The 27,455-nt window shown below is 45.5% G+C and overlaps 2 protein-coding genes across 2 annotated transcripts in view; both read left to right on the top strand.

Moving 5' to 3' along the window:
- Positions 1-867: 867 nt before the first annotated feature.
- LOC138349924 (mucin-17-like) lies at positions 868-8,012 on the top strand. Its single transcript, XM_069299916.1, has 2 exons — positions 868-883; positions 6,361-8,012. Exons 1-2 carry the CDS (start codon positions 868-870, stop codon positions 8,010-8,012), a joined length of 1,668 nt encoding a protein of 555 aa, XP_069156017.1.
- Positions 8,013-18,810: 10,798 nt separating this feature from the next.
- Positions 18,811-27,455, top strand: part of LOC123755659 (streptococcal hemagglutinin-like) — a 45,125-nt gene continuing 36,480 nt past the window's right edge. Inside the window, exons 1-2 of the mRNA XM_069299915.1 lie at positions 18,811-18,822; positions 22,733-22,807. Of these exons, the coding sequence (XP_069156016.1) occupies positions 18,811-18,822; positions 22,733-22,807 (87 nt within the window). The remainder of the gene's footprint in view (positions 18,823-22,732; positions 22,808-27,455) is intronic.

Genomic DNA, 27,455 nt, shown 5'->3' with positions numbered 1-27,455 from the left:
GCTTTTTATACGGGTGCTTTCAGGTCGTTGAGAGTCAGTAATTTCTCTTTTTTTTTTATTAAGACATGAGGTACATCTGCATTAGTGCAGCTACCCTAGACTATATGAAGTGGAGTACAGTGTGTCAAAAAAGCTAACTAGGTGATGCTAAAAAAATCCCCATCACACAGGATGGTTAGTCATACAGAGGCATGTGATAAGCAGTCTGCACTGGCAGACTCCGGAAGCATTTTGAGTAATTTCTCTCCATTATTAAAACTCTGCTAAAGTCTATGGACTCAGCACTGGACATTTCACATGCACAGCCATCGTGAAGGAGGAGCACTGCATGGAGACCTTTACCCCCCTTTTATGGGGGCCGCTGGGATGACCCCGAATTGCACCTTTGCCACTCCCAATAAAATAAACATTAATCCTGTAAAGTTTAACGAGACCTCACGTGTCTTGTCTTAATCAACCTCGCACAAACCATCATTCTCCTTTATAGATATCTGTAACGCACGAATGGTAGTTTGACTGTCCAAAATCAGACGCTTGGGGCCAACCTCACCCAAATTTGCAGGGACAACAGACTGGGGTACGGGCAGACATAGGTTAGTCGAGGTAGGCCTAAGTTAAATGCTTTAAGAAATAAATAGCCTGTATCCCAACACCCCCGAGAGCGGGTTTCATGAAGTCCGAAGTGGAAGCAGCATAAAATCAGTTATGTGTTGTATATATTGTTTGTTAAATACTCCCGCCGTTTACCCGCGCATGTTCATAATTTATATTCATGTATATAAATGGAAATGTGTATCTGTTCGAAATTGGAGGGGAGGGGGTGGGAAAATGGTTGGAGAGGGGGGGAAGGCGGGGGAGAAGTAAAATATGGGGGAGATGGAAGGTAAAAGGCCGAAAGCGGAATGGGGGGTTATGAAGAAAGAAGGGGGGACGTGGGGAGAGGGTAACAGAAGAATGATAGAGACCTACTATCGCAGGCAGTACCTTATATATATATATATATATATATATATATATATATATATATATATATATATATATATATATATATATATATATATATATATATATATATATATATATATATGTTTCATTGAATATGACCGCATATTCTGTATTTATTATTTTCTGGTTTAGGGCTTCTATCCCTCTAACTATTTTCTTAGCATCAGGGCTTAATTGAAATAGGAGTTCTCCAAAACTCATTTTCGTACTTTTAAGGTGAAGAAAAGAAGTGATTTACTATAGAGTGTATTACACTTATTTATATAATTTGCACGACGTTTCGAACCTCCATGGTTCATTCTCAAGTGAACAGATCTTACAATACTAGTTGATTTTATACCCGCATTAGGTCAGGTGATAATACAATGAAGGTGAAAACATGGGGGGATACATAAGGGATAAACATAGGGGCTGCAGAAGGCTTATTGGCCCATACGAGGCATCTCCTATCCAAACACAAAGATTAATCCAGTGTAATTGGCCTGTTATGTTGGACATAACAGGCCAATTCTGTGGCCTGTTATCTGTGTCTTCTGTGTCTTCACACAGAAGACAATGTCCAACATAACAGGCCAATTACACTGGATTAATCTTTGTGTTTAGATAGGAGATGCCTCGTATGGGCCAATAAGCCTTCTGCAGCCCCTATGTTTATCCCTTATGTATCCCCCCATGTTTTCACCTTCATTGTATTATCACCTGACCTAATGCGGGTATAAAATCAACTAGTATTGCAAGATCTGTTCACTTGAGAATGAACCATGGAGGTTCGAAACGTCGTGCAAATTGTTTATATATATATATATATATATATATATATATATATATATATATATATATATATATATATATATATATATATATATATATATATATATATATATATATATATATATATATATATATATAAACAAGCACTGCAGCAGAATATAATAAACACAACTGTTTATGGAAAAAGCGTACGTGCGAAATATTAAACAAAATAATATATTCCAGAAAAAAAAGAGAGAGAGAATGACAGGAATATCAGTAGAAACAAACACGAAACGTTTGCTCGTCTGTCTTCACTCTTTTAGGTAATACTGGGAAAGGTTTTGGTAATCAGTTGAGGCGACTGTTCACGTCTGTTGTGTGTGTGTGGGTCAACGATGGCTGATACAAGCTCGTTGAATGTGGTTTGTGTTGTCCTTGGATGACAGGAGAAATAGCGTATTTAAACTTGATAGGAGCGAATTTGCATCATAATTAGTTAAGGTTGATGTGGAGGGAGGAGGAGGAGGAGTAGGTTCGTCAGAGAAAGGGGGGATCGTGATACAATATACTGGCTGTGTGTTGTGGTAGCATAGATAATCCAGGGCACAAGCTTATTTACACTGAGTGTGTGTGTGTGTGTGTGGGTTGTATATGTGTGTGGTGGTGTATATTTGTGTGCGGGCGTATGTGTGAGTGTGTGGGGTGGGCTGGGTGTAGGCATATGTGGGGTGTATATGTGAGTGGTGGGAAGGGAGAGAGGGAAATATCAGGGGGAAAGCGCCAAGCCATTAGACTTTATAGCACTTGAAAGGAATCAGGATAAGGATTTGGGATGGGACGGAGGGAAGGAATGGTGCCTAACCACTTGGACGGTCGGGGATTGAACGCTGACCCGCATGACCTGATGCCTCGTATACATATGTGTGCGTCCAATGATTAAGATTAAGACACCATTCAGTCATATGCTATGACACCCGCGTCCCTAAATATACAGCGCATCTTTTCCCATCTGCTGGGTATACGAGGCAGCTCTCTATTGGTCCACACGAGGCAGCTCCTATTGGTCCACACGAGGCAGCTCCTATTGGTCCACACGAGGCAGCTCCTATTGGTCCACACGAGGCAGCTCCTATTGGTCCACACGAGGCAGCTCCTATTGGTCCACACGAGGCAGCTCCTATTGGTCCACACGAGGCAGCTCCTATTGGTCCACACGAGGCAGCTCCTATTGGTCCACACGAGGCAGCTCCTATTGGTCCACACGAGGCCGCTCCTATTGGTCCATACGAGGCAGCTCCTATTGTTTCATACGAGGCAGCTCCTATTGGCTCATACGAGGCAGCTCCTATTGGTCCATACGAGGCAGCTCCTATTGGTCCATACGAGGCAGCTCCTATTGGTCCATACGAGGCAGCTCCTATTGGTCCATACGAGGCAGCTCCTATTGGTCCATACGAGGCAACACCTATTGGTCCACACGAGGCAGCTCCTCTTAGCCCATACGAGGCAGCTCCTATTGGTTCATACGATGCAGCTCCTATTGGCCCATACGATGCAGCTCCTATTGGTCCATACGATGCAGCTCCTATTGGCCCATACGAGGCAGCTCCTATTGGCCCATACGAGGCAGCTCCTATTGGTCCATACGAGGCAGCTCCTATTGGCCCATACGAGGCTGCTCCAATTGGTGCTAGGTCTGACTCTACCATCCTACTTCTTTTCAACACAAAGCGATGATTAAAAGATGTAATTCTAATCTGGGATCAGCCCAGAGAGGCAGGTGTTGACAAACTTCGTGACCTCTGACAGTAGGGGCTCGGCTACTTCGCCGAGAACTGGGATTCCCATCTCCTTGAGGTGCTGAGGTCTTACTCCAGTGTATCCCCCCTGCTGAGCCTGGCGGGAATGACACGATGGCTTTGTGTACCTCTGACGCTTGGAGGAATATAGGTCACAGGTCTGGGACACTGGTGTCCCGAGAAGTGGGCTCCCCATGGTTCTCTGGAAGGGTGCTTCTCTCTCAGCGAATCGGATTTGCCAGGTTTTCTAAGTGCGATGATATATATATATATATATGTATATATATATATATATATATATATATATATATATATATATATATATATATATATATATATATATATATAGCGGCCAGTTTTATATATATATATATATATATATATATATATATATATATGCTTAAGGCACAACTCTCCTAAACACGAGAGTTAAGTATACAACTTTAGAACACTTTCCCACCAGGAGACTCGAACCCTAGCCAGCACAGAAGCCTTCCAGCAACTGGCATAACAGGTACGCCTTAACCCTCTGCACCACCGCTCAGACTGAGCGGTGGTGCAGAGGGTTAAGGCGTACCTGTTATGCCAGTTGCTGGAAGGCTTCTGTGCTGGCTAGGGTTCGAGTCTCCTGGTGGGAAAGTGTTCTAAAGTTGTATATATATATATATATATATATATATATATATATATATATATATATATATATATATATATATATATATATATATATATATATATATATATATATATATATGTTGTACCTAGTAGCCAGAACGTCGTACTCGGCCTGCTATGCAAGGCCCGATTTGCCTAATAAGCCAAGTTTTCCTTAATTAATATATTTTCTCTAATTTTTTTCTTATGAAATGATAAAGCTACCCATTTCATTATGTATGAGGTAAATTTTTTTTTATTGGAGTTAAAATTAACGTAGATATATGACCGAACCTAACCAACCCTACCTAACCTAACCTAACCTATCTTTATAGGTTAGGTTATGTTAGGTAGCCGAAAAAGTTAGGTTAGGTTAGGGTAGGTAGGTTAGGTAGTCGAAAAACTATTAATTCATGAAAACTTGTCTTATTAGGCAAATCGGGCCTTGCATATTAGGCTGAGAAGTGCATTCTGGCTACTAGGTACGACATATATATATATATATATATATATATATATATATATATATATATATATATATATATATATATATATATATATATATATAGAAGGGAGTACCACCTCTAGCTGGAAGAAGGGGGACCCATAGCCTCGGAGGAAACCACGCATAACGCATTAGAGGGAATGTTTAGATCCCCTCCAATACAGTTTCTGTGTGCTTTTCTCCTACCACCCCCTTCCTTTTTTATTTTTTGTGCTTTATTATGCATTTGATGGTTACAAGATATACATGGGTTGATACAAAAATAATAATGCAAAAAGGTGCTTAAAGGTTATGGATCTCTTGAAAAACACAACAATGGAAAACATTGATGAATGTCACAGACGGGTTCGATCATTGTTGCAAGTCAAACACTTCTTCGAATTCCTCTGAAGTTGGACTAGTGCCCAAGACGCAACAGGCATTTCCCCTCTGAATCGCAACACTGAGGCGCTGGAACAAGAAACTTTTTGCTCTCTGGTCTTTTGTAGCGCTGATCAATTTGTCCCCCAATTCCTTCAGGAACTTCAATGCACATTTTCCCCACGAACCGAGGGTCTCGGTTCGGAGGGTATATATATATATATATATATATATATATATATATATATATATATATATATATATATATATATATATATATATATATATGTCGTACCTAGTAGCCAGAACTCACTTTTTGGCCTACTATTCAAGGCCCGATTTGCCTAATAAGCCAAGTTTTCCTGAATTAATATATTTTTTCTATTTTTTTCTTATGAAATGATAAAGCTACCCATTTCATTATGTATGAGGTCAATTTTTTTTTATTGGACTTAAAATTAACGTAGATATATGACCGAACCTAACAAACCCTACCTAACCTAACCTAACCTATCTTTATAGGTTAGGTTTGGTTAGGTAGCCGAAAAAGTTAGGTTAGGTTAGGTTAGGTAGGTTAGGTAATCGAAAAACAATTAATTCATGAAAACTTGGCTTATTAGACAAATCGGGCCTTGCATAGTAGGCTGAGAAGTGCGTTCTGGCTACTAGGTACGACATATATATATATATATATATATATATATATATATATATATATATATATATATATATATATATATATATATATATATATATATATATATATATATATATATATATATATATATATATATATATATATATACACACACACTCCAGTTGCATGTCCTTTGTTAGGACATACAACTCCGTCAAAAATGCAACAGCTTGGCCTAACCAGAAACGTACTAACCCAACCCAAGCAACCCACCTTACCAATCGAGACTGGTGCATTCAAAACAAAACACAGTCAATAATACGGTGCTTTAATTCACTTATACGGGGTAATTGACCCCCCCCCCCACACACCTCTTAACTTGAGCCCCACGTGTCAGTTCGTCAGCCACAAGCCACTTGGAAAGTTGAACCACTTCATGTGTGCTCAACTTTGATGGTTGATAATGGCAATTCACTTGAGGGAGGTGGGGGGGTGGGGGGGTGGGGGGGGTTAGGTCTGTGTGCGTTGTTTCAAGACTGACAACAGCTCTTGATTCTCTCTCTCTTGCTCGTCACGGCCCGGCAATTTAGAAACTGTTTGTTTTCTTAAAAGTGTTTACGAATGCCTCAATTCACGACTATTTGTAGCAAACATTACACGCGGCGCCTGCAGCCTCTGGCCAGCTTCACAGGCAGAGTCCAACACCTGTCACAAGACACAGGCAGAGTCCAACACCTGTCTCAAGACGCTGGCAGAGTCCAACACCTGTCACAAGACACTGGCAGAGTCCAACACCTGTCACAAGACGCTGGCAGAGTCCAACACCTGTCACAAGACACAAGCAGAGTCCAACACCTGTCTCAAGACGCTGGCAGAGTCCAACACCTGTCACAAGACACAGGCAGAGTCCAACACCTGTCACAAGACGCTGGCAGAGTCCAACACCTGTCACAAGACACAGGCAGAGTCCAACACCTGTCACAAGACGCTGGCAGAGTCCAACACCTGTCTCAAGACGCTGGCAGAGTCCAACACCTGTCACAAGACACAGGCAGAGTCCAACACCTGTCTCAAGACGCTGGCAGAGTCCAACACCTGTCACAAGACACTGGCAGAGTCCAACACCTGTCACAAGACGCTGGCAGAGTCCAACACCTGTCACAAGACGCTGGCAGAGTCCAACACCTGTCACAAGACACAGGCAGAGTCCAACACCTGTCACAAGACGCAGGCAGAGTCCAACACCTGTCACAAGACACAGGCAGAGTCCAACACCTGTCACAAGACACAGGCAGAGTCCAACACCTGTCACAAGACACAGGCAGAGTCCAACACCTGTCACAAGACGCAGGCAGAGTCCAACACCTGTCACAAGACACAGGCAGAGTCCAACACCTGTCACAAGACGCTGGCAGAGTCCAACACCTGTCACAAGACACAGGCAGAGTCCAACACCTGTCACAAGACACAGGCAGAGTCCAACACCTGTCTCAAGACGCTGGCAGAGTCCAACACCTGTCACAAGACACTGGCAGAGTCCAACACCTGTCACAAGACGCTGGCAGAGTCCAACACCTGTCACAAGACGCTGGCAGAGTCCAACACCTGTCACAAGACACAGGCAGAGTCCAACACCTGTCACAAGACGCAGGCAGAGTCCAACACCTGTCACAAGACACAGGCAGAGTCCAACCCCTGTCACAAGACACAGGCAGAGTCCAACACCTGTCACAAGACACAGGCAGAGTCCAACACCTGTCACAAGACGCAGGCAGAGTCCAACACCTGTCACAAGACACAGGCAGAGTCCAACACCTGTCACAAGACACAGGCAGAGTCCAACACCTGTCACAAGACACAGGCAGAGTCCAACACCTGTCACAAGACGCAGGCAGAGTCCAACACCTGTCACAAGACACAGGCAGAGTCCAACACCTGTCACAAGACACAGGCAGAATCCAACACCTGTCACAAGACACAGGCAGAGTCCAACACCTGTCACAAGACGCAGGCAGAGTCCAACACCTGTCACAAGACACAGGCAGAGTCCAACACCTGTCACAAGACACAGGCAGAGTCCAACACCTGTCACAAGACGCAGGCAGAGTCCAACACCTGTCACAATACGCAGGCAGAGTCCAACACCTGTCACAAGACACAGGCAGAGTCCAACACCTGTCACAAGACACAGGCAGAGTCCAACACCTGTCACAAGACACAGGCAGAGTCCAACACCTGTCACAAGACACAGGCAGAGTCCAACACCTGTCACAAGACACAGGCAGAGTCCAACACCTGACACAAGACGCAGGCAGAGTCCAACACCTGCCACAAGACACAGGCAGAGTCAACACCTGTGCTGCCAGGAACAGTGTGACGTCATAGTGACGTCACACGCGTAACACGTACAAGACACAAATGTTATCTTGTTATCTTATCTTTGGTGAGGTTAGGATAGGATAGGTTCGATTAGGATACGTTGGGTTTGGATAGGATAGGTTAGGTTAGGATAAGTTAGGGTTGGATGGGGTATGTTAGCACACGTTGGGCTGAGTTGGGTTAGGATAGGTTAGGGTAAGGTTAGGTTATGATGCTTTAGGATAGGTTAGGTTAGGTTAGGTTAGGTTAGGTTAGGTTAGGTTATGATGCTTTAGGATAGGCTAGGTTGGGTTAGATACGTTGTTAGATGTTAGTTAGATCCGTTGGGTTGGGTTAGGTTAATATAGGTTAGGTTCTGTCAGGTTAGGAAAGGTTATCTTAGGATAGGTTGGATTAGCATAAGTTCTGCTAGCATATAGGCTGAGTTAGGCTAAGTGAAATATAGTTAGGGGTAGGTCGGGTTAGGATAGGAAAGGATACGATGGGTTGAGTTAGATCAGAACGGGTTAGGTTGGAATACGTCCAGGTTAGGATAGGATAGGTTGAACAAATCCACAAGGGCCGTGACGAGGATTCGAACCTGCGTCCGATTTGTGGATTCCCTTGTGGTTGATGATGTAGAGAGCCTCTCCCTACATTGTTGTTGTTGTTGTTGTTTTAGAGTTAGCTACTCAGAACGAAATGTCCATGTAGCACGGGCTATGGTGATCCCGCATATCGACAGTGTAATAAAGACATTTGTGCTTTATTCTTATGTTACCGAGCCAAAACTGCAGAAATACAACAGTTTTTTTTATTAAAAACTAAAAATAAAAAAAAAATGCAACGGCATTCATAATAAAAACAAAATAAAAAAAAACAAAAACATAAATGTAGCCGTTTAGCCTAACCAAAAAACATGCGCACCCACACAACCCACCTAACCCATCGACCGAGTCCCATGCATAGGAAAGGTTAATTAATATTCCGGTGCACAAGTTCCTATATCAATACGTTGTATATTGAGCTGTTTACAATAGGAACCAATATATATATATATATATATATATATATATATATATATATATATATATATATATATATATATATATATATATATATATATATATATAAGCTTAAGCTTACCTTGTTATGGAAGTTGTTTTCCTGTTGCCAGCTAAGGTGTTGCCAGCAGCCCTCCTCGCTCTCCCTTATTGTACTGTTGAAGCTTTTCGTGCTATTATTTCTCGTTATCTTCCTCCCCGTTATCTCTGTTATCTTTTTGTTCTCGTGTTCCTCGTCGCTCACAAAGAGACCCATGAACCATTTTTCGATTTCAATGGTCATTAATGGCAACTGAACACCTGTGCTTCCTCGCAGGTGTGCACAGCTGTGCTCGTCATCACTGTGCACGTGTCCCTGGACGCCGCCGCCGTCATCAATGACATCATTACAGGTGTGAGGCGAGACGTCGCCCACGCTGCCGTCTCGAGGCCTGACATCAGCGAGACGGTGCCTCGGACCATCACAAGAGCGGTGTTCTCTAGACGTGACATCATCTGGAGATCTTAAATGTAGCGTGGCGTCAGGGCCCCGAGGGCGGGACGTCAGGGGGACCCTGAGGGCCCCTGTCAGAGGGCCCATAGACCTCACAACGCCCTCAATGCCTCCGTCAGCGACGCTGCCACACCCTCGACCATCTTGCCTCTCAAGGCCCTCCGGTTGAAGGTGATTTGGGTTGTTGGTCTCGTTGACGTACGTCGACTCGTCGGGCCTATGGTCGTCGTCGTCGTCAGTGACGTCCGTGGCGACGCCTGCCGCTGTTACACCGTAGCCGGAGACGTCACGCTGGTAACGGTCAGGCTCCATGTCCTCCTGTCCCCTGTCCTCCAAATGCCTCGTGTAACTGCCAGATAGTTGGTCTCGTTCCTCATTACGTATATAATTGGCGCTTGAGCGTATAGAGTGCCCTGTCAATTGCCTGAGCTCCATTGAGTGACGTCCTAATTGCCTGAGCTCCATTGAGTGACGTCCCAATTGGCCGTACACGATGCCAGCTACTTAAATACCCCCTCACCTTATCTCACTTGAACTTTTAAACTTTGCTTTCGAGTTTGCTATAAATCACTTACTGTTCCTTCATATTTCTATTAATTGGATATTTAGGTCACACGCACACACACCTCAATCTATTTTTTTTAATAGTGTTGTTGTAAGCATTTCTCTGTATGCCCACTACATCAAGTGTGCCACACTTGGAGGAGTTTCACTGACACAGCTGATTCTCTGGGTTACTACACACATCTAAATGTTTAATGGCGTCAACAAAAATTGGGCAGGATCGTTGACACAATGTAAATTGTTGAGAGAGAGAGAGAGAGAGAGAGAGAGAGAGAGAGAGAGAGAGAGAGAGAGAGAGAGAGAGAGAGAGAGAGAGAGAGAGAGAGAGAGAGAGAGAGAGAGAGAGAGATAGAGAGAGAGAGAGAGAGAGAGAGAGAGAGAGAGAGAGAGAGAGAGAGAGAGAGAGAGAGAGAGAGAGAGAGAGAGAGAGAGAGAGAGAGAGAGTGAGACAGAGAGAGAGAGACAGACAGAGAGAGACAGAGAGAGAGAGAGAGAGAGAGAGAGAGAGAGAGAGAGTGAGACAGAGAGAGAGAGACAGACAGAGAGAGACAGAGAGAGAGAGAGAAAAAAAAAGAGAGAGAGAGAAAATGGGGTCAAAAATTGCAACAAGGTATTAATAAAACATTCCCACAACGTACATCAGGAACAAAGGCACCAAAACAGAACTCCCGCGCGCCCTGGAGACCTGATCAAATATATTCCCAGTCACGTTCCGGCCAATACCAGCCAAGGCACACGGTATAAATATTTACAAGGAGATGAGAACCAACAATGCTATTGGAGCTTAGAGACACGAACGGCTTCTTCAAACCAGTGCCAATGGCGTTCATCACTCTTTTTTTTTTACGACTGCTGACTCCTGTTAGCAGGAGTCAGCAGGCTTACCATAAGCTGTGGGAAGCTTTCTCTTCCCACAGCTTATGGTAAGCCTTAACCCCTTACTTGTTGTTCATGAAACATGACCCGCCAATACCTTTACAACCAGAGTCCTCTATTACTGCTGGGTGAACAGGGGTGAACAGTTATATATATAAGGATTAGCGCTCAGTTAATCTTTACCTGGCCAGGATTCGAACTCATATGAAAGTGCTCGCGAGGCTCGGGTAGTGTGTTACCACTAAGCCACCATTGACAATTCTTGAGGTTATAAAAAAAATTGTTTACTGTCTTTAACATTAACAATTGTGTAATTAGCTCCACAAGATTGTCAGTTGCTCAGGTAAACAAACTCTAAGGGTTCAGTTCCTGAACCCATTATGTGCCTCTGTAACCCTTTCCACCCCCGCCCCACGGGATGGGTATAGGTTGCATAATAAAAAAATGAATAATAAAGTGGCCTTAAACTGTGTTGTTTGCAATTTGGGTTCTATAAGAGGTCGTCATGCTGCTGGTCTCCTGAGGCCCTAACGATGAGGCGTCTTCCAGTGAATGAATCAGTGTTGCAGATGATGAATCACAATAACGTGGCTGAAGATATGATGACCAAGCCATCACGCCAGAAGATGAGGAGACGACGATGAGTGTTTCGGTCCGTCCTGGGCCCAGATTCACGAAACATTTACGCAAGTACTTACGTACGTGTACATCTTTCCTCAATCTTTGACGACTTTGGTTACATTTATTAAACAGTTTACAAGCATGAAACCTTCCCAGTCAACTGTTGTTATTGTTATAAACAGCCTCCTGGTGCTTCGGAGCTGGTTAACTGTTTAATAATTGTAAACAAAGTCGCCAAAGATTGAGAAAAGATGGACAGGTTCGTAAGTGCGTGCGTAACTGCTTCGTGAATCTGGCCCCAGGACCCTTTATCAACTCGACTGTCAAGACCATTAACCCAATCGACTGGATAACGGTCCAAGACGGACCGAAACGTCTTCGTCTTTTCATCTCCTGTTATCATGTGGGTTATTTTGCGACTCTAGATCTTTATGATATCAGGTTATATACATTTCCTGTACTGATTATACCTACAAGAACGGTCTTGACGGGGTAGACCCGCACTGATAAAAGTCTGAGGGGCTCTCAGTTGGTGCCAGTAGTACCATCAAGACTTTGACCTCTTGGTGTGGCATGTACACCCTTACCTGCCGTCAAGAACGTGGGCCAAGCCCCTTGTTGGGGAATGTACATTTCAACTGTCTATTAAAAATTCATTCCTGGTGTCAAGGCCTTTGCTGGTGACGTCACACGTTGACTTCCACGTACACCAGAGTGGAGGCACTCACTACCATGAGACACAAGAGCCAGAGTGCCACGTACACCAGAGTGGAGGCACTCACTATCATGAGACACAAGAGCCAGAGTGCCACGTACACCAGAGTGGAGGCACTCACTACCATGAGACACAAGAGCCAGAGTGCCACGTACACCAGAGTGGAGGCACTCACTATCATGAGACACAAGAGCCAGAGTGCCACGTACACCAGAGTGGAGGCACTCACTACCATGAGACACAAGAGCCAGAGTGCCACGTACACCAGAGTGGAGGCACTCACTATCATGAGACACAAGAGCCAGAGTGCCACGTACACCAGAGTGGAGGCACTCACTACCATGAGACACAAGAGCCAGAGTGCCACGTACACCAGAGTGGAGGCACTCACTATCATGAGACACAAGAGCCAGAGTGCCACGTACACCAGAGTGGAGGCACTCACTACCATGAGACACAAGAGCCAGAGTGCCACGTACACCAGAGAGCAGATGCTGCCACAAGACTCAACACGCCAGTCACTAACCTGAAACAACTCGTCTGAACTCGACAACACAACGCTATTTATACTGCTGAAGACCAAAAAATCAAACCCCGACACGATGCTGTTAGCTAGACAGCATGATGAAACTATCGAGACTAGTGTTACGATGAATGAAAATAAATGTATAAATGAATAAAAATCCCATAAAAAGATGAGAGAGGGATGAGAGACAGTGGCGAGGCAAGAGAAAAGGTGAAATAGGGAGGACTAGGGGGAAATATCAACATATTCACGCCAATGAGACATTCTCCCACTAACTGGGAGAGTTAGTGGGAGAGAGTTGGGTCCAACTCGAGGGGGAGAAGCGGTGCAGACTCCAAGGGTAACTTGAGCACATGCTTGGGAGAGGAGTTGGAATGTTGGTGGTGCGTGTTAGGGCGCTTTGGTGCAGGCAAGCAAAGGTCTATCGTGGGACGGGTACATACCTTGGAGGAGGGAGGGACGAAGACACAGTGAAGGGTATACCTTGGGGGGGGGGAAGACACAGAGAAGGGTATACTTTGGGTGGGGGGGGGGAAGACACAGAGAAGGGTATACTTTGGGTGGGGGGGGGGAAGACACAGAGAAGGGTATATACCTTGGGGGGGGGGGAAGACACAGAGAAGGGTATATACCTTGGGGGGGGGGAAGACACAGAGAAGGGTATATATACCTTGGGCCAGTAAGCTATTGTGGCGGTGCTAATAATCCTTCAGAGGTTAATAGGCTTGAAGCCCAACACCAAACTTGCTGGAAGGTGGTTGAGTTATTACCGTGACCTTAATAACCCTCCGGAAGAGTGCTTTCCAAACTTTTTTTTTTTTTGGTCACATCCGCCCATTTCCAACCATGTTCTCACCTGTGAGCCCATTATTATGAGAACCCGCACCCCCCCCCCCCCCCACCCCATTTCAAACCACCTGGATTAACCATCTAGATATTTGTGACGGTCTGAAAGCATGTTACAGTTCCAGTAACATTCTACTTATAAACTGGCAAATGAACTTTTGCCGTGAGCAGAGATATATCATTTATATCAAGTTATACCTTTATTGTATTATAAACTCTTGGTTTAAAATATATAAAGTGTATGCTGAAAACGTCTTCTTTGAAAAAAAAAAATTCTGAGGACCCTCACAACCCCGTTCTCCAGTATGGACACCTTCAACAAAATAGATCGAGCCAGCTAGCCTAACAGGAGCCATAGCTACCACAAATACACACACATACATTCACATGCCAGAAGCCCTGCATTGTTCTCAGTTAAAACTGTATGCAAATGAATAACAGGAGACAAGTCAGGTCAAGCATACTTATAAGTGGTTCTTATTTAGTTAGAGGACAATACAATACAATATTAGACTCAAGGGACACCTTTGGAAAAACGTCCAGCGGCGCCTATTAGAAACCTCTGCTCCAGAGGTTAGTACTTATGAGAACCCGCATAAGCCAGATGAGCCACAGAGACGTTAGAAAGAATTTTTTTCAGTGTCAGGGTAGTTAATAATTGGAATGCATTAAGTAGTGTTGTGGTGGAGGCTGACTCCATACACAGTTTCAAATGTAGATTTGATAGAGCCCAATAGGCTCAGGAATCTGTACACCAGTTGATTGACAGTTGAGAGGCGGGACCAAAGAGCCAGAGCTCAACCCCCACAAACACAACTAGGTGAGTACAACTAGGTGAGTACAGGCCTTGGGCCAGATTCACGAAGCAGTTACGCAAGAACTTACGAACGTGTACATCTCAATCTTTGGCGGCTTTGTTTACATTTATTAAACAGTTTACAAGCCTGAAAACTTCCCAATCAACTGTTGTTATTGTTATAAACAGCCTCCTGGTGATTCAGAGCTCATCAACTGTCTAATAATTGTAAACAAAGCCGCCATAAAAGATTGAGAAAAGATTTACACGTTCGTAAGTACTTGCGTAACTGCTTCGTGAATCTAGCCCCCTTAAGTCCAGCACCCTACATATAATGAGTTGATTGCTGGTTGCTCTCAGCGTTGTAGTATTTCTGGAGGGTTGCTATAGTAGTGTGATGACCCCTGGTTTGTGTTCCTTAAAACATTGATTGTAACCATGATATATATATGTGCCAATTTAGACCTATTGTCTTGTGTATGACCCTCTGTCCTGCGTGACAGTGAATACCAGCATTATCCTCACTTTAACAGGACTTAATTGAAATCCTCAGATTAGGCAAAATTGACCAGACCACACACACTAGAAGGTGAAGGGACGACGACGTTTCGGTCCCTCCTGGACCATTCTCAAGTAGATTGTGGCAAAATTGTAGCAAAATTTATTGACAAAAAGCAAAATTGTAATTAATTTTGTCAATAAAGATGTTAATAATAATAAAGTGACTCGCGGAGCTCTGGGAATGTCAGGTCAGCCGGTGGTCCGCTGCCAGTTCATCTTCCAAGTTCCTTGTTTTGTAATGCCTGAAGTTGTTGCACGTGTGTGTGTGCGTGTGTGTGTGTGTGTGTGTGTGTGTGTGTGTACTCACCTAGTTGTACTCACCTAGTTGTGTTTGCGGGGGTTGAGCTCTGGCTCTTTGGTCCCGCCTCTCAACCGTCAATCAACAGGTGTACAGATTCCTGAGCCTATCGGGCTCTGTCATATCTACACTTGAAACTGTGTATGGAGTCAGCCTCCACCACATCACTTCCTAATGCATTCCATTTGTCAACCACTCTGACACTAAAAAAGTTCTTTCTAATATCTCTGTGGCTCATTTGGGCACTCAGTGTGTGTGTGTGTGTGTGTGTTTACAGGTGTGTGGTGGTTGTGGTGTGAGTATTCGAGATACGGACAAATGCCTGAAATTGTTGCATGTGTGTGTGTGTGTTTACAGGTGTGTGTGTGTGTGTGTGTGTGTGTTTACAGGTGTGTGGTGGTTGTGGTGTGAGTATTCGAGATACGGACGTGTAAGTGAATGTTTATTTGTTTTTGGTTTTTTGTTTTGGTTGTTGAGGGCACAGATACAGAATTTTGTTTCATTGTCTAAAACGGTTTTGTCTTTGTTTAATGCCAGTATTGTGAATTAATGAGATGTCTGTTTTATAAAGCTAGGGTCCTTGCATATATAAGTACGTGCTAAAGTGTCTTATGTCGTCTTCACAATATGTCTAATATGTATTTTTTCAGCCCATTCTCCTGTTTTGGTAGTACATATAGTAACGACGAGCACCATAGTATATATACCGACGTAGAACGCAATTAGAAAGTAGAAATCAGAACTATTGAGTTGGACAAACCGGAAAACTATTTTTTACTTGTGTTGACAAACTTAACTAACCTAACCTATCCTAACCTAACCTAACCTAACCTAACCTAACCTAACCTAACCTAACCTAACCTAACCTAACCTAACCTAACGTAACCTTCTTAGGCCTCATACACGATATCTGAGGCCTAATATAGTACCTATATGTGCTATTTTTTGTTTATTATTATTTTCTACCACAGACGTGGCCACACATTTACAATGCTAACCAGCATATATACATTTTCTTCTGTCCTCCATAGACAGAGTTAGAGATGTGTTAAACACATAGTTCAGTGTTCATTGAACAATCAATCACAGAAGGTGATTCGGTGCTTTTAAAATGCTAAGCTAGTTTTTTTTTTTTAGTTCATTTTCCCCGGCTTTATAAAGTGAATAGTACAAAGTTGTACTATCTAGTTGCTCAGAACGTCAACCTTTGTACTATGGCGCACACATAGTTACAGAAACTACTCTCTAAACAGTAGGATGGGTTGTATATACTCCCTTGTTGCCTTGGTTTCGTGGGTTTAGTATTTTTTTTTTTTGGAGTTTCTGGACCAGGAATATCTTAAGACTGCGTCGTGCCATGATGGTAGGGTCCCGGGGGTTGAGCTTTGGCTCTTTGGTCCCGCCTCTCTCAACTGTATTTACGTGCACAGACTCCCATGAGTCCCCCCCCCCCCTGCAAATCCGCTTGAGTAAAGTAAATTTTAGTATTCAGTATTTATCATTCAGTATTCAGTATTTACTATTTCAGTAAATGCATGTTGAAATATACTGAAATTGTTTTTCTCAGCATATAACTGTAAATTAGTTGAGTCTTATTCGCCGGTAAATTAGTTGCGTCAGTGTTAACGAGACTGGGGCCAGATTTCCGAAGCAGTTACGCAAGCACTTACGAACGTGTACATCTTTCCTCAATCTTTGACGGCTTTGGTTACATTTTATTGAACAGTTTACAAGCATGAAAACTTGCCAATCAACTGTTGTTATTGTTATAAACAGCCTCCTGGTGCTTCGGAGCTCATTAACTGTTTAATAATTGTAAACAATGCCGCCAAAGATTAAGAAAAGATTGTACAGGTTCGTAAGTGTTTGCATAACTGCTTCGTGAATCTGGCCCCAGGTCATTTAAGGAGGTGAGCTGCCCCTCTAACGCTCACGTTAAAGCCACCTTTCAATGCTAACGAATTCTTGCAATGGTTAAGTAATTTCTCTAAGTGATCGAGTGTTCTTAATATCCTAACATCTAGTATCTAGTCAAAATAACCTCTACGGAACCCGTAAGGCCTCTAAAACTACACTACCACTCAATCCAAAATGTTATTCATAAATGGTTATGCTAACAAGCCTGAATGGTCCCCAGGACTATATGCAACTGAAAACTCACACCCCAGAAGTGACTCGAACCCATACTGCCAGGAGCACTCTGCTGGCGTACAGGATCCCTTAACCACTCGACCAACACGATCGGACAAAATAGGATGGTAGCCGAGGATATTTCGGATGTATAAATGGTTATACATCTAAAATAGACTCTACACCAAACCTGCAGTGCATCCAGCACACCGGACTCATTATTGACCCCCAATCACCTTAACACAAAGATCATCATATTCCTAACCAGTCACAGTTGTGACCAACTGTCCTTCATCCCAGGGGCCTGACAGATGAGTGGACAGCGCTCGGGATTCGTAATCCTGAGATTCCGGGTTCGATCCCCGGTCGAGGCGGAAACAAATGGGCAGAGTTTCTTTCATCTTGATGCCCCCCTGTTACCTAGCAGTAAATAGGTACCTGGGAGTTAGTCAGCTGCTACGGGCTGCTTCCTGGGGGGGAGGGTGTGTAACAAAAATGAGGCCTGGTCGAGGACTGGGCTGCGGGGACGCTAAGCCCCGAAATCATCTCAAGATAGATCCAATTACGGAAGACAGTCACATTTGACAACAGATTTGACAACAGATTTGGCAGTTTGACCAACAGTTCACACAGCTGAGAATTTACCAAAATTCTGCCTCGCTGAAGTCACTGTTTATTTAGGTTTTAATTTAATATTTTATGGAATTTTTCTCAGACAAAAACAATGTAGCCATTAACGTGTTATCTAAATAATAATTCCTTTCCTCAGATCCTTCGCCTGTCCACGATAGAGGTGAGATAAGGTGAGAGATAAAGGAGATATTTGACTATGATGGTTGGCCCGAGACACGAGCCCGTCCTCTCTCCAAATACGCTGCATTTTGCACGCTAACGACCAATTCGCTAGAATTACCATGTATTACTGAGTGTTACTGCACCGTATTATTGACGTTTTAGGTGTATCGGCTTCGATAGGTTAGGTGGGTGGCTTGGGTTCGTCCGTTTCTAGTTAGGAAAAAAGTACTTATTATTATTATTATTTTTACGGAATCGACCAATTCGTTAGAAACGCAACGGTTTATGACAAATTAAAGCACCGTAATATTGAGGTATTTTATACATAAAATTGGATAGGTTAAGTTGGTTACGTTTCTAGTTACGCAAAACCGTCGCATTTCTAACGGAGAGGCAAATGGTGAGAGAGAGAGCTGAAGACACCATCCCGGGTCTCCTACTCGAGGCCCCCAACATGGCGTCTACCGTAATTAATTAACAAAAATTAAATCAATCTTGTCGCATATCAGCCCAACCACTTGCGGTGGACGGTATAGAGCGATGGGTTTCGCTTCGTGCTGGTCGGCGTTCAATCCCCCGACCGTCCACACAAGTGGTTGGGCTACCATTCCTTTTTCCCCCCGTCCCATCCCACATCCTTATCCTGACCCCCTTCCCAGTGCTATATTAGTCGCAATGGCTTGGTGCTTTCAACTGATCATTCCCTTCTCTTGTTGCAAAAAAATTCCTTCAATTAACGAAAAAACAAGTCAAACAACAGCCAAAAAATGCAATGTTTAGTGTCTGTTCTGGCCCCTGTGTGGTGGACACTGTCCACTCTGGTCCCTGTGTGGTGGTGGACAGTGTCCACTCTGGCCCCTGTGTGGTGGACAGTGTCCACTCTGGTCCCTGTGTGGTGGTGGTCAGTGTCCACTCTGGCCCCTGTGTGGTGGTGGACAGTGTCCACTCTGGTCCCTGTGTGGTGGACAGTGTCCACTCTGGCCCCTGTGTGGTGGACACTGTCCACTCTGGTCCCTGTGTGGTGGTGGACAGTGTCCACTCTGCCCCCTGTGTGGTGGACAGTGTCCACTCTGGTCCCTGTGTGGTGGTGGTCAGTGTCCACTCTGGCCCCTGTGTGGTGGTGGACAGTGTCCACTCTGGTCCCTGTGTGGTGGACAGTGTCCACTCTGGCCCCTGTGTGGTGGACAGTGTCCACTCTGGCCCCTGTGTGGTGGACAGTGTCCACTCTGGCCCCTGTGTGGTGGACAGTGTCCACTCTGGCCGCTCTGTGGTGGACAGTGTCCACTCTGGCCGCTCTGTGGTGGACAGTGTCCACTCTGGCCCCTGTGTGTTGGACAGTGTCCACTCTGGCCTCTGTGTGGTGGACAGTGTCCACTCTGGCCCCTGTGTGGTGGACACTGTCCACTCTGGCCCCTGTGTGGTGGACAGTGTCCACTCTGGTCCCCCTGTGGTGGCCAGTGTCCACTCTGGCCTCTGTGTGGTGGTGGACAGTGTCCACTCTGGCCCCTGTGTGGTGGACAGTGTCCACTCTGGCCTCTGTGTGGTGGACAGTGTCCACTCTGGCCCCTGTGTGGTGGACAGTGTCCACTCTGGCCCCTGTGTGGTGGTGGACAGTGTCCACTCTGGTCCCTGTGTGGTGGACAGTGTTCACTCTGGCCCCTGTGTGGTGGACAGTGTCCACTCTGGCCCCTGTGTGGTGGCCAGTGTCCACTCTGGCCTCTGTGTGGTGGACAGTGTCCACTCTGGCCCCTGTGTGGTGGACAGTGTCCACTCTGGCCCCTGTGTGGTGGCCAGTGTCCACTCTGGCCTCTGTGTGGTGGACAGTGTCCACTCTGGCCCCTGTGTGGTGGACACTGTCCACTCTGGCCCTTGTGTGGTGGAGAGTGTCCACTCTGGTCCCCCTGTGGTGGCCAGTGTCCACTCTGGCCTCTGTGTGGTGGTGGACAGTGTCCACTCTGGCCCCTGTGTGGTGGACAGTGTCCACTCTGGCCTCTGTGTGGTGGACAGTGTCCACTCTGGCCTCTGTGTGGTGGACAGTGTCCACTCTGGCCTCTGTGTGGTGGACAGTGTCCACTCTGGCCCCTGTGTGGTGGACACTGTCCACTCTGGCCCCTGTGTGGTGGACAGTGTCCACTCTGGCCCCTGTGTGGTGGACAGTGTCCACTCTGGTCCCTGTGTGGTGGACAGTGTCCACTCTGGCCTCTGTGTGGTGGTCAGTGTCCACTCTGGCCCCTGTGTGGTGGTGGCCAGTGTCCACTCTGACCCCTGTGTGGTGGACAGTGTCCACTCTGGCTCCTGTGTGGTGGACAGTGTCCACTCTGGCCTCTGTGTGGTGGTCAGTGTCCACTCTGGCCCCTGTGTGGTGGCCAGTGTCCACTCTGGCCCCTGTGTGGTGGACAGTGTCCACTCTGGTCCCTGTGTGGTGGACAGTGTCCACTCTGGCCCCTGTGTGGTGGCCAGTGTCCACTCTGGCCCCTGTGTGGTGGACAGTGTCCACTCTGGTCCCTGTGTGGTGGACAGTGTCCACTCTGGCCCCTGTGTGGTGGCCAGTGTCCACTCTGGCCCCTGTGTGGTGGACAGTGTCCACTCTGGCCCCTGTGTGGTGGACAGTGTCCACTCTGGCCCCTGTGTGGTGGACTGTGTCCACTCTGGCCCCTGTGTGGTGGACAGTGTCCACTCTGTTCAAATCTTCTGTCTCGACTACCTTTTCTCTCCATGTCTCCATTCATTTCTGGTAGTTTCATTAATTCCAAGTTTATTCTCTAATAAATGAAGTTGCCCATGACTATTAACTTTGCTCTCAGATGATAGTCTATTTCTGCAGCTTCCGGGAGGATTATTATATAGGATTACTCTTTGCCTCTTCTTACTTATGCCTGGATCTCCTGGTTTTTTCAGAGTTGTAGATCACCGTCACCCAAAACGATTCAGGCGCGTCTGGGATCCTCTGGGACGTAGGTTCGAATCCTCGCCACGGGCCTTGTAGATTTGTTCATCACGTCACTACTTAACTTTCGACACTTTTTTCTATTGCTCTTGCTATGTAAATTCTTGTATCTTTGCCCCCCTGCCTCCTCCTCCTCTGTTAAAATCCTCTAAGATTACGACGTATTCCTGGTTGGCAGTTCAAGTCTATTTATATATCATTTTTCTCGTTTCCTGATGCCTTCAAAATCACTGGGAAATGTGGTAATCGCCGTCAATCCTGTTAGCTTTGTTTCTACTATTGCTATTATTTGATGCCCTCATTCCTTTGTGCGGGCGCATACTTCCGCACGCCTTTGATGAACAGTTTAGTACGGCAATTCGTCGACTCTTCCAACTATGGCTGCTATCTGCAGGCGATGAGTCACAATAACGTGTTGACCAGACCACACACTAGAAGGTGACAATCGACTTGAGAATGGTCCAGGACGGACCGAAACGTCGTCGTCCCTTCAACTTCTAGTGTGTGGTCTGGTCAACTATGGCTGCTATCCTTTCTCAACCCGCAACCTTCGCGTCAGTCAGTATATGTATGCCTTGGGTTCACGCGGCGCCATATTTGTCATTAGCTTTGGATATTCAGCTCTGATACTCATATTTGTTTAATGCAGAGACTAATATAATTTATGTGATGCGGGGGTTAAGTCGCATCACATTTTCGGTTGAAAGTTGTGACGGGAAGCTGGGGTGGAGGCAGCCAAGTCCTCCCCGGGTGGCCTTCCTGGCTGACAGGGGCCAGAGACAGGATGGGGGGGGGCAGAGGATGGAGTCCGTCAGACAGGGGGGCAGAGGATGGAGTCCGTCAGACAGGGGGGCAGAGGATGGAGTCCGTCAGACAGGGGGGCAGAGGGTGGAGTCCGTCAGACAGGGGGGCAGAGGATGGAGTCCGTCAGACAGGGGGGCAGAGGATGGAGTCCGTCAGACAGGGGGGCAGAGGATGGAGTCCGTCAGACAGGGGGGCAGAGGATGGAGTCCGTCAGACAGGGGGGCAGAGGATGGAGTCCGTCAGACAGGGGGGCAGAGGATGGAGTCCGTCAGACAGGGGGGCAGAGGATGGAGTCCGTCAGACAGGGGGGCAGAGGATGGAGTCCGTCAGACAGGGGGGCAGAGGATGGAGTCCGTCAGACAGGGGGGCAGAGGATGGAGTCCGTCAGACAGGGGGGCAGAGGATGGAGTCCGTCAGACAGGGGGGCAGAGGATGGAGTCCGTCAGACAGGGGGGCAGAGGATGGAGTCCGTCAGACAGGGGGGCAGAGGATGGAGTCCGTCAGACAGGGGGGCAGAGGATGGAGTCCGTCAGACAGGGGGGCAGAGGATGGAGTCCGTCAGACAGGAGGGGGGGGCTGTACAACACAATAAGGAATAAGGAATGAGATAAAGGTATTGGTGCAGCAGCAGCAGCAGCACCAGCAGCAGCACCAGCAGCAGCACCAGCAGCAGCAGCCGCAGCAGGATAATGGTTTAAGGGTGAGTTAAGGGGGTCAGAACAATGACAGCAGCAGGATGGACAGACAAGGAAAATTCAGGAATTTTGGTCTGGGTACGAAACTGTTACGAAACTGTAACTGTCTGGGTACGAAACTGGGTACGAAACTTTGGTCTGGGTATGAAACTGTTTTTGGTTGGGTATGACACTGTTTTGGTTCGAGAATGTTTCACAATATCCAGATATGTCAGTCAATATCGGTTTTCACAGCGAGCCAGAATTCATCAAGCATTTACGCATTCTCTTACGAAACCTGTACATCTTTCCTCAATCACGGCAGCTTACATTACACTTTATTAAACAATTTACCAGCTCCGAAGCACTACGAAGTTGTTTATAACAACAAATTACCTTGACTTGTAAAATTCCCAAACTTCCAAACAATTTAACCAATATAAACAAAGCCGCCATGATCAAGGAGTAATTAAAAGATGTACAGGCTTCGTTAAGTGGTTGTGCAAAATGCTTCGATGAATCCTGGGGGGCTCTCTGACCACAAGAGATGGTGAGAGTATCTATTAAAGATGACCCGCTGAGCTTGGTGAGATCCCTCGACACCTCCGGAGAATATTGAACCCAAGTGGCCAAGATTACCCGGCGGGAGGGCGCAGCGTGGAGCAGTCAGTCAGTCAGTCAGGGGCGGGCCCCGACGGGGTGGGGGCTACAAAGGGGCAGTCAGTCAGGGCCGGGCCCCGGCGGGGTGGGGGCTACAAAGGGGCAGTCAGTCAGGGCCGGGCCCCGGCGGGGTGGGGGCTACAAAGGGGCAGTCAGTCAGCGCCGAGCCCCGGCTACAAAGGGGGCAATTGAGGACTCAGGGGGGAACATTTTGATTGGAGTGTCGGCCCCCCACTGATAGACCCACGCTAGTCACAAGCCTGATATCAAACACGTCGAAATCACAACGATTAGTGCAGGCGATGAGTCACAATAACGTGGCTAAAGTATGTTGACCAGACCACATACACACTAGAAGGTGAAGGGACGACGACGATGTTTCGGTCCGTCCTGGACCATTCTCACAATCGACTTGAGAATGGTCCAGGACGGACCGAAACGTCGTCGTCGTCCCTTCACCTTCTAGTGTGTGGTCTGGGCAACATAGTTTTTATTTTTTGTTTAAGTTGTAACGTTTTGTAAAGTTACAAAAATCGTTGTAGTTACGTTCGTTGTTTTCAGTGTTGTTAAAAAAAACATTGAAAGTTAAATATAATGTTAATATTTTTAATACATAACAACCTGAAAATAACTTTCAATGGATGAAGAATTATTATGAAAAAAACACAATACCGGTGTATAATAAGCACCTATACGGTGGCAAATACGGTATACAACGTCGGTATACATACATCATACGATGTATCTTTGCTGCATCTTCCCAGTGGGGCCTGATATTCAGGAGTGGCGTTGGTTCGACGCTGAATCAACGCTCAAGACGTTGATTCTGCGTTGCTCTCTCTTGGGTTCTGTAACCCCCCCCCCCATCCTCCCTAGGATGCTGGTAGAGCTCTTGGCGCCTACGACCACTTGAACTGGTTGGTACAGTCTGGTCGGTCTCGCGTCATGCAGGTCGGCGTTCAATCCCCAACCGTCCACAAGTGGTTGGGGCACCATACCTTCCTTACCCCCCGTCCCATCCCAAATCCTTATCCTGACCCATTCCAAGTGCTATATAGTCGTAATGCCTTGACGCTTTCATCCTGATAATTCTCTCCCCCTCCCCTCGGCGCCTCTGTGACTACAGAAGTCGTAAGAAATAACTTAAGAAATAACTGAACGTGAAGCAATAGCAATGACTGTCAGAGACCTGACCAGTGTCTTCACAGCTTCTCCCGGAGGTAAACACAGTGTCCACATGTAAGGAGAACGGTAAACACATATCACCTTCCATTAAATACATATAAAAACACATATTCGTCTTCTTTTCACTGGGTTAGTGATGGTTGACTGATTAATATATAATTTATCTGGAGCGATAACAATGGACTTATTTGTTCTGCATAAACACGTATGTTCGTATAACCTTCGTGTTGGGTTTGAAATCTCGACTCTGCTCCAAAAGAGGCAGAGTCAAATCATTGACGGATAGAGCCCCTACGGAGCTCTATTAGTGGCTAGGGAATCCAGTCTCTAGATAACGGATCGCTTTTATTCTATCTCTTATCCTTTGGACAGAAGAGGTTCTTCACACGAAATACTCACCTATACCATCCTGGTGGGATGGTAGAGAAGATAGCGTGTCCAAGCAAAAAGGTTTTTGTTTCCAAAGAAAAGGTTAATGTCCAAAGAAAGATTTTTGTCCAAGGAGAGGGTCTCTCTAAGAAAAAATTGTGTCTAAGGAAATGTCGTGTCCTGGAAAAGAATATGTCCGAGAAAAGATTATTTTCAAGAAAAGGAAGTGTCGAAGAAAAGGAAGTGTCCAAGAAAAGAATCTAACACTAGAATCTACCTATCTACCAACTACCCTGTTACCCCCCCCCCCCCCCCCCACCACCCCACAAATTACGAACTATAGCGTGTACAATCTCCACCTGTTCAGCGAGCCTCCTTAACACGCATCAATGGGGCGCTTGGATCATTTATCATGTCGCGTTCAAATCACCCAAGCATAATAGCTGAATAATTCATTAGGGTCTAAAACCTGTACTGAGATGAATACTGTAACGTCATAGTGACGTCACAGGCGTTCCAAACCTCACCCCCCCCCCACTCCCCATATATATATATAAAACACAATATTTTTGTATCTTACTGTTATTAGGTAAGATTAGGTTAGATTGGGTTTAATTAGGATAGGATATAAGATGGAATACGATAGGTAAGGATAGGATAAGATATAGGTTAGGATCGATTACGATAGGATAGGATATGATAATTTAGGTTAGGTTTGTTTAAGATACTGCGATGACGTAGTGGGTTAGGTTAGGTTAGCTACCCGGAACAAAAAGTTCTAGGTAGCACGGGCTATGGTGAGCCCGTAGTTTACTTTTCTCAGGTTTTAGACCCGACTCGGATCATTTGTATGCAAAGTCTTGCGATAAACATCTCCTGCTGTGATGGGATATCTATCGTTTTGTTAAGGTAAAATAGTGATAGATTGCTCATCATATAACAGCCTAATTACGCCCTTACGCTACCTAAGTGGAAGGTAATTTTTTATATGCAAGGATAGGTACAATGAATAGCATCATCATTGCCCCGAGATTCTTAAGCTTAAAAGGACTATTCCGTAAGACATTCACCTTTCATTGCCAAGGAAAATCTCTCATCCGCTTGTGTCTAAAGGGCCCTAAAGGCAGCCCGTTTTCTTGATTTTTGCCATTCCGTTAAAAATGCAACTGTTTTACCTTATATATATATTTATTTATTTTATATAGCCGGTCGGCCGAGCGGACAGCACACTGGACTTGTGATCCTGTGGTTCCGGGTTCGATCCCAGGCGCCGGCGAGAAACAATGGGCAAAGTTTCTTTCATCCTATGCCCCTGTTACCTAGCAGTAAAATAAGTACCCGGGTGTTAGTCAGCTGTCACGGGCTGCTTCCTAGGGGTGGAGGCCTGGTCGAGGACCGGGTCGCGGGGACACTAAAGCCCCGAAATCATCTCAAGAAGATATATTCAAGAAGATACATTGGGTTTATGAGAGTACATACATTACATTACATTCTTGTAAAGCCCAAGCAACCCACCTCACCTATTGAGACCGATGCATAGAAAACGGCAGTATTAAGACGCTTTAATGTTTACAAATACGGTAAATTGTACTGTGAAAGTAACGCCTTAAGAAATAGTGTACGTTTTCTACGCATCGGACTCGTTAGGTTAGGTGGGTTGGGTGGGGTTGGTGCGTTATTGATTAGGTAAAACAGTTGCATTTTTAACGGAGTGGCGAATCCAGAGAACGAGTTGTATTGATATTGGGTGATTACGGTCTCTTGCGGGTCATCTCTATATGAATAGTAGTAGTGATCTGTGGAACGTTCTTCACGATGAGAAGCAGTACTCACGACATACAAGATCTCATATGCTATGTTACGCACAGAAACGCACACGCAAAGGCACACGAACATACGTACGCACAGCACACATTTCCTCACTCTCACACACACACATATACCCGCTTGTACTCGCACGCAAATACACACTTGCACACACACACACACACACACACACACACACACACACACACACACACACACACACACACACACACACACACACATATATATATATATATATATATATATATATACGCGGTCAAAAAAAAAAAAACTGGTAGCGCTGGTTCGCGACCCAGAGCACGCAAAAGGTCTCCAGTTTTACCCAAAGGCTTCTACAACATGACGCATCACTTAAAAAGTCTGTATCACAAATCCTGAATTGTCCAGAATGGAATAAAATTCCTTTTTTTGAGGGAATTCTAGCCAATGAAATTTACGTTAAAATCCCGGTGGTACGAAGATCATTATTTGGATATTTTTACGTTTTATTAATAATAATCCTAAAACATAAGACATCTTCAAGAGAAAATTAGACTGTTTTCTCCAAGGAGTGCCGGACCAACCGGGCTGTGGTGGGTATGTGGGCCTGCGGGCCGCTCCAAGCAACAGCCTGGTGGACCAAACTCTCACAAG

This window comes from Procambarus clarkii, chromosome 43 (genome assembly GCF_040958095.1).
Source record: "Procambarus clarkii isolate CNS0578487 chromosome 43, FALCON_Pclarkii_2.0, whole genome shotgun sequence".
NCBI lineage: Eukaryota > Metazoa > Arthropoda > Malacostraca > Decapoda > Cambaridae > Procambarus > Procambarus clarkii.
Note: the sequence above shows the minus strand (reverse complement) of the source record. Positions and strands in the feature narration are given on the sequence as shown.